Source organism: Camellia sinensis, chromosome 2 (assembly GCF_055761805.1).
Source record: "Camellia sinensis isolate YWXY chromosome 2, ASM5576180v1, whole genome shotgun sequence".
NCBI lineage: Eukaryota > Viridiplantae > Streptophyta > Magnoliopsida > Ericales > Theaceae > Camellia > Camellia sinensis.
The window spans coordinates 157371726-157384018 of NC_138962.1; the positions used below are offsets into that span (position 1 = coordinate 157371726).

A 12293-nucleotide genomic window follows, 5' to 3' on the forward strand; every position below is an offset into this window, starting at 1 on the left:
CAATCCGGAACCAATCCGTGAACTACGAATTTTTAATTTTTCAATCCGGAACCGAACCACGGATCCAAAAACCAATCCAAACATACTGAATTGGACCAGGCTGGATCAGATTACGGATTTCACGAATTTCTTTCACGGATTTCTTGCTCAGCCCTAATTAGGAAGTGGAGATGGCAACTGTTGGTACAAAGCCAATAGGAAAGAGTTTAACTTCCTTATGACACAAAATTATTTTAATCATATTTGCATAGAAGCAGCATTGAATAAGGATTCATATCATAGAAAAAAAACTAATTCTATTATCTATACAATAACCAACATATTGAAACAGAATTGCAGAAAACAACGCACAGTAAAAAAATAAAATAAAAATCAAAGTTTTTAGTTCAAACCACATATGTTGAATGTTAATTAGAATTTAACGGATGGCAAACAAAACTCTTTTATGAAAACAAATCAGTTACAATTTCAAATGCATTCTATTCCCTAACTATACATATTAATACCCGAACACAGAAAACTATTAACAAATAGTCTATAACAATTACGGGAAAAACTTGTTTCTTAGAAAAGATCATGAAGTAATAGAATTCCTAAAACACAATTTCAGATAAAAACCATAACGTTTATGGATTCTATTACTATTGAATAAAAACAGTAAACAATGGTAGAGTTTTACCATAAACATGAAACACAATTTGTAGGAAAAAGAATTTGCAAAAAATAAATTTAATCAAAAACAAATAAATCGGTATCTTAGAATTTGTATAAACAAACTGTAACCAGATTGAAATTCTGTCTTAAAATTGTAGGAAAATATTTTCGAAAAAATCAATTTAATGCAAATAAATAATAAAATAAAACAACAAGAATTTTTTTTTATAGAAATTCTGTAAATTTAATATAGATTGTGATTAAGGCCAGTGTTTGAACACTGTGTCTTTAAGATAGAATTTCGCCCGCGCCTCTGGTGTTTGCCATTAATGGACGTTCTGCCTCTAGGATACAACGATCATCTCACACAGGAATTGCACAACTTCTGTGTGTACAGTAAACCAATTTGTGCCATACACTCTCTCTTATATACTCAACTAGACATAATGTATGAATTCTAAAACAAACCTTAACCTATGCATGAATGCCATGGGATATGATGGTATTTGTAGAAGTATTTGTGACCTTTAGAATGGCCATGTCTCTTGGGTTCACACCCTTTCATATGAATAGACACCATGAAGGATTGCATTCTTTTATTCAAATGGAGTCTAATTCCATTCACTTCTAAATTTTCCAACATGAACTCCCAGCAATGATCCCAACCGTTTATCCTGTAAATCTCACAGTGAAAATTGTCTATGCAATAAATCAATTTTTGAAATTTTTTGGTCAATACGTTTAAGCTTAAGTCTTTTTTGGCCCCAAAGACACTTATTTGTCCAAATATCACCTATATATATACACGTATCATCTATTTGTCCACCTTATTGCTACAGCGGCCAGCCATCGACAACTTTTTCTTCTAATTTTCTTACGTCAACAATTTTTTTGATGACTTTTCAACACGTATTTTTCTCACTAAAAAAGATTTATAGACAACTTTAATGCAAATGGAGTTTAATTCCATTCACTTCTAAATTTTCCAACATGAACTCCCAACAATGATCCCAACCGTTTATCCCGTAAATCTCATAGTGAAAATTGTCTATGGAATAAATCAATTTCATTTGGTATAGGTAAATGAAGAACATTTTATTTTATAAAATAGACAGTTTAAGTTTAAATTCACAATTGTCCTTTTTAAAAAATAAAGTATAATTTGTTAATGTGTCTAGTGATATCTGATGAAACTAATTTATCTTTATAGTTGGACTTACCAAATGAATGGTTCAAATTATTGTTGTAGTCCCAAAATGGTGGTACACAAAATAGAATGTAAAGATGAAGTTTGAATAATGACATGAAAGGGAGTCATTTCTTAACTAGAATAATGTGATTTAAAGATGGTTTTTCCCCTTAAAATTTGGGCACTCAGGGCAAAAGTCAATTTTTGAAATTTTTTGGTCAATACGTTTTAGCTTAAATCTTTTTTGGCCCAAAAGACACTTATTTGTCCAAATATCATCTATATATATACACGTATCATCTATTTGTCCACCTTATCGCCACCGCAGCCAGCCATCGACAACTTTTTCTTCCAATTTTCTGATGTCAACAATTTTTTTGACGACTTTTCAACACGTATTTTTCTCACTAAAAAAGATTTATAGACAACTTTTCACTAATTAACCCTTGGCCTCGTTTGGGGTCATGCTTTTTTTAGTAACTTTTTGGCTTTTTGACTAAAAAGTGATTAAAAAAAACTAATATGTTTGGGATAACTTTTTGACTTTTTATGAAAAGATGTATAAAAAGTAGAGAGAAAATAAAATCTTTGACTTTTTAGTATGTGTTGTTGGTTTTTTAGTTTTTTAGTGACTTTTTGGTTTTTTGGCTAAAAAAACCACTTGCCAAACGAGGCCTTAAAACTTTTCCCTTTGGTTTAGTTTTTGAATTATGATTTGAGTTTTGAGTTGTTTTCAACACATATTTTCATCAGTAAAAAAGATTTATAGACAACTTTTCATTAATTAACCCTTAAAACTTTTCCGTTTGGTTTAGTTTTTGAATCATGATTTGAGTTTTGAGCTGTATTTTGAGTTTTGAGTATGGTTTGAGTTTTGAGTTTTGAAAAGAGAAAATTTATTTAATTATGAGTTTTGAAAAGACTTTTGAGTTGTATTTTGAAATTTTTTGGGTTTATTTTTTTAAAATATTTAAAAATTTTCTTAATTTTTATTTTAGGGTAAATATTTTTTGTTGCAAATATTTATTTATTTTTATGTGTGCTGTGTGACGCCCCGATTCTACACTATTGGTTGCAATCAAGGGAGAGTCACTAATGAGTCCTATGGTCAATAACCAAGTAAGATCCCACATCGTCGGAGGAGTCAAATTAGCCTCCTTTCTAAGTCCAGCTTTCTTAGGTAGCGCACTGCCCTTTTGACAGATCTTAAAAGGTATTGGCACAAGGTCTCATAAGCAACGATAAGGTTCATACATAGAATATAAATACATAACAATCACAAATATAGTTAATTCAAAAGCTTGTTCCATTACATTACATCCAAAAGAAAGTTTAAATCTTCATGTGAGTCTTACAAAATATAAAAAAGAAATTTCTAGCTTCCCTAAGATAGCCAAAAGTCTTCGAAAGTTTCAGGCTCGTCGTCTCCAGCTATGAGTTCCGCTTCGTCACCTGGCATGACACGCCATGAGCTTTGAATGCTCAGTAAACACACACACACCCCGTCCCCTTTTCCCAGTCCAATACACAATCACAATTTTAACATCAAGTAGTAAACACGATATTCAATATAAATAAAGAGCTAAGTTGGATGTTAGTAAACTAGAAATCCCCCAAAGAGATTTCGTCCTCCCGACCATAAGAAGCGGACGCGGATTATTCGGTATGCCCCCTCTTTTGCTGCTTTGTTGCAGAACTAACCTCGGATGCCTACCAACAGTTATATACCATGTAATGCCAACCGCAGGGCCTCAAAAGAGACAGTAAAATAGGGCCTTGCCCGAATCCCTCCTCACACCAAACCACCTAGGGTCCGAATACAACCGCTCCGTTCAAGAGTCCCGTAAACCACTTGCGCAAGACTTTAACTTCCAAATAGGGAACGCATCCCAACAAACCATATATCACATATTCTTATCTTTTCATTACTCAAGTGTTTGAAAACCCAATACATTTCCTATTAGGTTTCCCGTTGAATTAAATGTTTTAAATCAAGGTTAGTCCAACTTACAAGACAATAATATCCATGTAAGCATGCATTCTTAAGATGAAAAAGGTAAATAACATAATCGCAACACATATAATATCATGCCAACATATGATCATAAGCTAATAAGCAATCTCATGAACTCAAGGGCATAAAACATCCACCATAACACAATTTCCAGATTTAGTATCGCATAAAGATTAAAATGAAAGGACTATTTTAGATCTTTCACCGGACTCGGCCTTTCTATGGCTCGTAGAGAATTTGATCTAGTTTCTAGAACATATTTCGGAAATGGGATAGTCTTTCTAGATTTTAAGTTATTTAGAAAACAGTCCAGCGCTGTCCAGATTTGTCGATCGTTACGAAAATTTGATTTTCTTGCAAACCGCTCATTGTTTTTCTATGAAACTAATTTTAGTTGAAAGCTAACTCATTAAGGAAGATTTTGACATAAAATAGAGGTCCAGAATAATTTTATACATTTTTCTAGAATTTTTGAAAGTGGGCTGCAAGAACAGATTCTAAGGTAAAATGCCCAAAACAAGAAGATTTATGAAAAAATGGTTCCACCAAGGGAAAATTTTCGTTTCTTTTATGATGAAAACATGCTAACTAACATATATTAAACTCAGAAAAATTTCTCAAAAGTGTGCCCTTGAAAAGTTGAGAGATTAGTATGAAAAAAAGATGGTTTTGTGTCGAAATGAAAAAAATACAAGAGAGATAGAATCAATACTCAACTCTTAGCATTTTTAACACAAATAACTCATCAATAACAGATCTGAAAACATTATTTAGAACCCTTAGAAACATGTATTTGAAAAAGAAAAATGAAAGAGAAGGTTGTGTTGTGGCTTACTTGCTAAGCTTTGAACAAGAAGGCTCTCTTCTTCCTCCCTCTTCCTCTCTAGACTTCTCTCTCTTGCTCTCCTCCCTCTCTTCTAGCCGAATGTGTGTGTGAGTGTGTTGTTTGTGCTTGCCAAGCTAGGAAATGTTGGTATTTATAGACAATTTTTGATGTAAAAAGTCCTAAAAGCCCATTAGTTGGAAATGGATGGAAATGTTAGGACTTGTTTAAAGTTTAAAGGAATAGGAGTGATTCGGGGGGCTTACTCATAGGTTTAGGCAACATTTAGTTGAAATGGAACTAGTATTGGAATTATCATCCTAGGTCTAGGGTACTAGGTTTGTGGTTTTCTAGATTTTCATGATGATAAACTTTGAAAATTGGCTCCTCACTTCCTCCTAGAATGCCCGGCCCTAGGGAAGGGTGAAGGGGCTATTTTTTTAATCAATTTAGGTTCTAAGGCACACTTCTCAAGGTGTATATATATATATCTCACTTGATTGATGGTACTCATGGTACAAAGGTACAAGTACTAGTTTTTTGGGAAAATTTTGAATTTAAATAAAGAGTGAGGGTTTGGTATTAAATTCATGTAACTTATGTAGGATTAAATTAGGTTAGGGAACCTAATCCGGCTAGGGTAATTCCTGTTTAGATAAAAATAAAAATAGTAATGCTAACCAACAAGATTCGAATTAATTCAAGTAATCGAGGGGTTTTAAGAAAATAATTCAAACATTAAGGTCTTTAAAGAGAATACATATTTCAGGGGCCTCACACGCTGTATTTACTAAATTTGTGCTCTGTATTTTTTAAAAAAAATTATTTTTTTATTTTACATATATAATTTTTATTTTAAATATTTTATTTTATTTTTTAAATATTTTAAATATTTAATTTTTTTACAATTTTTAAAAAATTTTAATTGCCCATATATAGGAATGGCAACGGGCCGAGGCCGAGGCCGGGCCGGGGCCGGGGATCACACTCCCCGTCCCCGATCTCTGAAGATACAAATTTCCCCGTCCCCGCCCCCGGTCCCCGGCGGGGAACCCATCACCGCCCCCGCCCCTCGCCTCCTCACGGGGATCGGGTTTCCCCGACCCTAACCCCCGACCCATTTTTTTTTTGGAAAACTGCTTTGAAGCTAGAGGATCAAAAAAAAGAAGATCAACATGGAGACAGAGGGAGATCAACACCAACAGATTATCATCATCAACAACAGACCAAAAAAAAAAAAAAGAAAAAAGAACAACAGATCAAAAAAAACCAATAGATCCAAAAATAAGTAAATAAATAAATAAAAAATCAACAACATATTATCATCATAATAAATCTCAAGATCTGAGCTTCAATCTATAATATATATACATATATATGTGTGTGTATAACACAGAGAAAGAGATCGGAATAGAGATCGGCACTGTGAAGAGCAGATCGGTGAAGGAGTCGGCGGATGAGGACGGAGGAGGAGATCAACGAAGGAGTAGGTAGAGGAGATCGGCGCTGTGAAGAGAATGGCTCTCTTCTCTCGGCGGAGGAGATCGGCGACGGTGGAGGATCGACTCTCTCTATCTCTCTCTCCCTCCCTCTCCATTTTTTTCACGCGCAACAGTAGCAAAGTGATTATGTGTGTGTTCCAGCATATATATATTCACAGGAGTAAAGTAATAATTTTATTTCGGGGAGTAGCAGGGCGGAGGTCAGAGGCGGCGGTCGGGGCCGGGGACGGGGCTAAGAAACGTATCACCGTCCTCGGCTCGAAAGTTATCGGGGATTCATTTTCGAATACCATCCTCGGCCCGCCGGGGGTATTTTTCGAGGAATAACCGCTCAATTCGGTGTCGGGGGATCTGGTCCCCGTCGGGCTAGGTTCCGATTGCCATCTCTACTTATATATATCTAAATCATAACAAATTATTTGGCCAATAAATAAAAAAATAAAAAAATATTTTTTTTTGAAAAAAAAATAAAAAATATTTTTCTTCAAAAATAAAAATAAAAAATAATTTTAAAGAACAAAATGAAAAAATATTTTTTTGATTTCTTTTTTTAAATAGAGTTTTGTTATGAATTTTGAAAAGAATTTTTGTATTGAGTTTTGAGTTATATACTGTATTTGATTATGAATTTTGAATTTTTTTATTCAAATCACGATTTGAATTTTAAAGCAAATGCTACCTTAGTTTAGGCCTCGTTTGTTAACATGCTATTTTAGTAACTTTTTGATTTTTTAGTTAAAATATGAGATAAAAAAATTAGTATGTTTGAGATGATTTTTTAATTTTTTATGAAAAAATATACAAAAAATAGACAAAAAAGAGAATTTTTAATTTTTTTTATATAATTTATTAATTTTTGACTTTTTAATTAAAATAATGTTGTCAGACGAGACTTCAATATCCAAAGGAGCCAATTGCCCCAATTAACAGATTTTACACAACCAAACAGGCCCTTACAAAACAATAATCAACGAACGAGACGTCGTCGTTTGAAACACTTATTCATCATTTACATATAAAAAAAAAAAACCTAACTATTCATTTTACCAAAATACATTAAGCAAAACCCTTCTCTCTTCACCTCTCTCTTCCCCCATCGCCAAACGCTTCACAGTCTCTCGTGTGTGACGTTTTTATTTTTTTATTTTCAATTTATTTTATTCTATTTTTTTTTTTTTGATCAAGGAACAATCACTGGCTCGCTCAAATTCGCTCGCTCAAATCAAAATTTCAAATCTCGTGTATGGCCTTTCACGTCGCTTGCCCAATTACATGGTTACTTCTCTCCCAATTTTTTCCCCCAGTATCTATCTCTCTGTCTCTCTCTCCAATTTCATCTTCACTTTCTCTCTCTATATTTTGTGTTATCTCTCTCTCTTTTTTTTTTTTGTGCAGTCGGAGAATCTGCTTCTGCTCGCTAGGGTTTCCTCGTGAGCTGCATAGCGACGAGGCCAAGAATGAGTTCTTGGAAGAGGTTTCTAGGGTTGAGGACTTCCTCAAGGACCCTTGGCTTCTTACGGTTCGAGCCAAAGCCACCGTCCAAGTCGCTGTTCCGAAGGTCGTTGCGCCGCCGCCGCCGCCTGTTGCGGTGGGGCTGGGAGACGGCGATGGGGAAGAGATGTTGTCGGCGCAGAGGAAGCGTGCTGCAATGCAGAGGAAGGCGGCCGCCGCGTCTTTGGTCGCTGAGGATTACGCTCGGCGGTTTGAGTCCGGTGCTTTGGTGGTGAGATTCTTATCTTTGGTTTTTTGATTTTGATTTGTTAGTTGATGTCGAGTGCTTGAAGTGTTGAATTGTTTATGTGGGGTTTGTGTTTTATGGGTTTTTGGAATTTTGATCTATACTCTATTTGATTGATGGAGTGGAGTTGTCCATTTTATTTCATAAGATTGCAGCACATCACTAATTTTAAAATCAATAGTATGTAACTACCTTGTCATTGTATGTTTTAACATTTAGCTTAATTGTTTGTTGATGTGGATCTTTCGCCGCCATTGATTAAAATGGAGATTTCCATTTTATTCATGAAATGGAGAGGATTTGGATCTGGTTTTATAGGGTAAGATAAGAAATTGGGGGAAAATTTTACTCAATTGTCACTTCATATGCTGATAGTTTCTTCTATATGCTCTTGCTTTTCAGTCATGTATGTTTTTGATGTATAATTTTTTTTTAAGCTTCACATACAAGGCTTCTAAGAGCATCTCTAACCCTCCATCATTTTCTTTTTCATCTAATTTGATTTCAAATTTGAGTAAAAACCTCGATTTGCTATACTCTAATCCTTTCTTCAAATTTTCAGCAAAACCTTTTTAAAAATTACTCTTATCCCAAATTTTTCTTTTCATCAAATTTGAAGAAAACATCTCCAATGCTTCATCATTTTAAATTTTCATCAAATTCAAATTTGATGAGTTCTCAATTTGATGGAAAAAAAAAGACTTCCTTGATGTGATGAACATTTGATGAAATGATTCAAGATGATTTTTTAGCACTTTTTCATCAAATTCAAATTTGATAAAAGAAATGGTGAAGGATTGAAAATCTTCTAAGGGTTGAGTTTGTCTAATGATGAATGCATAGGAAGACAAATATTTGGTTTTCAATTTTTTAGTTTAGGCATGTGTTTGTAGTATCTGATTTTTGAGTTTGTTGGTTGATGCATGCATGGGAACAAAAAATTATTGATTTTGCATTTACTAAATACTGTTTTGGACATTTGTGTTCAAATATTTTGGGAACTATTCATACCAACTGTGAAGATGACATTTGTAAAGGTTTCGGGCTTTTTAATTCCTTGTGGGTAGGGTTGGGCATGTTGAATTTGACATGTACACAAGACACTTGTACACTACAACAGTGCACCAGCATACACTTTATAGCTTCTCACACATGTAATGATACATAACAGGTAAGAGACAAACTTTACTAGGCCAAAAAATAACCGTCACACTACTTATTTTCTTCACGTCACATACTTGCACCTACTTTGTGACTTTTCAATTCCTAGCACACACTAGACTTCACAATTTACAATATCTAACCAATCAGACTCTTAGGGCTTGTTTGGTTTGTATTTGAGAAACATGTTTTGAGATAAAAAGTACGAAAATTTGTTTGGTTTGGTTTTTTTTCAAAAGATGTTTTGAAAAATTGTTTTGAGAGAGAGTTTTGGAAAAAGTGATTGATTTGATGTGTATGAAAGAGAGATTTGTTTGGAAAACTTGTTAACCAAACAAGTTTTGGAAAAAAAATTTGGAAAAATTTGTTTGGTTTGATTACTTTTGAAAGCTTATTTGTAGAGAATTTTTCCTAAATTTTTTTGAGAAACACAAACCAAATAAGGCCTTAGACTTTGGTGTTCTCTCTTGCACACACACAATAGAAACCCAAGCCTCTTTTTATAGTTTTTGCCACCAACATAATAAGTTGGTTTATCACCTACTAGAAGTTTCTGGCTTCTCCATTATCGGCGATGACTGAATTTTCAAGTGTAGAAATTTCTAGAGATAGAAGAGAAAAGATCTAGATAGAGAAGATTCTAGAGAGAGAGAGAGAGAGAGAGTTAGTGATGACTCTCAACAAGGCATAGTATGTTGGGTTGTGTTTGAGTGCATATGTATCATCGCAAGCCCAACCTGGCCTGACATTGAGCCTAATCTAATCATTCCAAGCTTGACCATAATAGAGCTTCTAAATTTCAAAACCTGCCACTTAAAATATATATGACCTTTTTGTGTGTGTGTGTGTGTGTGTGTGTGTGTGTGTGTTGAAGGTTTGTTAAATGAATTAGACCCTTTTAATAATTATTTACATTTAGGTTGTCGAAAAATCTAATAGTAAAATTATTTTGGGTCGTTTAACAAATATTTAAATTTAAGTCATAGAAGAAAGCATATATTTATACTTTTCTTATCTTTTATTAATTTTAGCTTATTGTGTAACTAAATAATATAAAAATTAAAGCCGGTATTTTTAAATGGGTAGGCCGGGTTTGGTGGGGCTACAATTACTCATTCCAAGGCCATACTGATAATTAAACAAGTTCAAAATCTCAATTTGGCCCGCCTCTGTGGGCCAATTATTTACCTCAAGCCTTAAAAATATCAGACTACACTAGATTGGGTTGGGCTGGGCAGGGCAGGGCAGGGCAGGCCACGAAGCCCATTCCCACATCTACTTGTGAGGTTAAAGTCCTACCATTTAAACGCACTTTATTTGAGATAAAGATGAATCAACGTCAAGTTCATAAAACAAAGGTAAGACATGATTACATTAATGGCCACCACCTTAGAATTCAATATTTGAATAGTTTTTCTAATGAAAACGTGATTGTGAAGTTGGCAAACAAGAAATCACATCAGATGGATATATAATTGTGTAGGAAAGCGTCTTTTTGTACAAATGGTTATAGAAAGTGTTGGGGGTGTTAATATCTTCTCTGTTTGCTAGAGGTGAGTCAAATATGCCTAATATGTGCCAGCATGAATATTGGTCAATTGTGTGAAAATAAGCAACTTGATGATAACTGATAACAGGAATGATCTGGGCTGTTGTTGAATTGAAGGAAGGAAGGGTGGGGGAGATGCATGATGAGGAGGGTCAATCGATTATTTTGATTGGGATGGAGGAATCTGAGAGATGTGGAGAGGAGGAAAGGTGGTCCGCAGAGACTTGTCTTTTCTTGGCAATGATTAATAAAGAGAATGAAACTCTTTTGTTCAATATCAGTTAAGAGGAGGAGGTAAAAGTTGACGAAATGGAGGTGGTGTTGGATATGGCAGTACAAGGGGCTTGGAGTTCATTCATGTCTCCTTTTCAACAGTGTTTGGATGTGTCTGCACCATTTGATATAGAGCTACCAAATACTTTCTATTTGCAGGAAGTCGAGGGGAGTCAGAAAGATGCAATAATGAGGATAGGTATCGAGGAAGGTTATGTTTCAAGGAGGTTGTCCCAGTTTGAAATTTCTTTCAATTTTGAAGTTAATGGTTCAATATTTTTGAAGAAAATAGACAAGCTTAGTCGTATTTTGGAGAAGTGTGAACTCGTTAATAATGGTGAAGGTGGAATCTTGAGTCAACAGCAGATTTAACAAGTGGATTGGAAGGTGACTAAATTGGATGGAGGAAACAAAATGGTGGCAGAAATTATTGAAGTTTGTGTTAGATTTGAAGTTTATGAATCAAAACCTCATAGAAACGGAAAAGGGAAAATATTTTTAGAGAGGATAAAGAACTTAAAATGAAATCTACAATTAACTTTGATGGACAAAAGGGGAATGAGGCTTTATTGGGGTTGTGTGAGAAGAAGAGATTGGTTTGCGTGCGTGTGTGTTTGTTTTTTATGGAAGAATTCAGGATACTGTTTAAGGAAGATAATCTTAACATTAAATATGCTATTGCTGTTGGTAAGGCTAGAGGGGAAAAATGTAAGAATTGAGTATATTGTCTATTTATTATTATCAAAAAAAGAAGGAAAGATGGTTGAAATACCTATATAAGAAGGATGATGATGAAGACGACAATCTTTGTGGGCAACTTTGACATTAGCTGTTTGGTTGGCACCGACGATGGCAACCTTTACCATTGGATGTAGGGGCTGTGGATTTTGCTTCTTAGACTTTCCAAGGGTGCTTTTGTAACACCAGATCTGATTATTCATTATACCACACATTTTGGGATTATTTGATCTTCGAAAAGATTTAGCCCTTGGTAGCAGGAACCTTCTACTCGAGTGGAGTTTCTTACAAATAAATGTGATTCTATGCTCCCCAGTAAGAAACTTGCTCCCGTCGAGAAGATACGCACTCCCAACCGTGATAAACTCCTCTCAAACATATAAATCTCATAGAAACGAAAGAAAAATAACTCAAATTTATTGTAATTGTTTCTATTTATATAATATTATTTATACTTAATAAGGACAATTTATAGCTGACATGAATTTCTAATATTTACTCATATTTTAATGCATATATTATGCAGCAGCAAAAAATAATTTTTAGAATTTCTCTATATATTTAATAAATAAATATATACACATGCTCCCATAGGTGCTCCCAACCTAAGAAAATTCTATATGCCCTTGCTCCTCCACCCCCTGCCCCCCGC

At 34.4% G+C, this 12293-nt stretch overlaps 1 protein-coding gene across 2 annotated transcripts in view; it reads left to right on the forward strand.

Annotated features, from left to right (window-relative positions):
* The first annotated feature begins 7218 nt into the window (after window positions 1-7218).
* LOC114259557 (PHD finger family protein) overlaps window positions 7219-12293 on the forward strand; it is a 41910-nt gene continuing 36835 nt past the window's right edge. For both annotated transcript variants that reach the window (XM_082915960.1, XM_082915961.1), the window contains exons 1-2: window positions 7219-7457; window positions 7578-7905. In XM_082915960.1, the coding sequence (XP_082772086.1) occupies window positions 7426-7457; window positions 7578-7905 (360 nt within the window). In that variant the 5' untranslated portion in view covers window positions 7219-7425. The remainder of the gene's footprint in view (window positions 7458-7577; window positions 7906-12293) is intronic.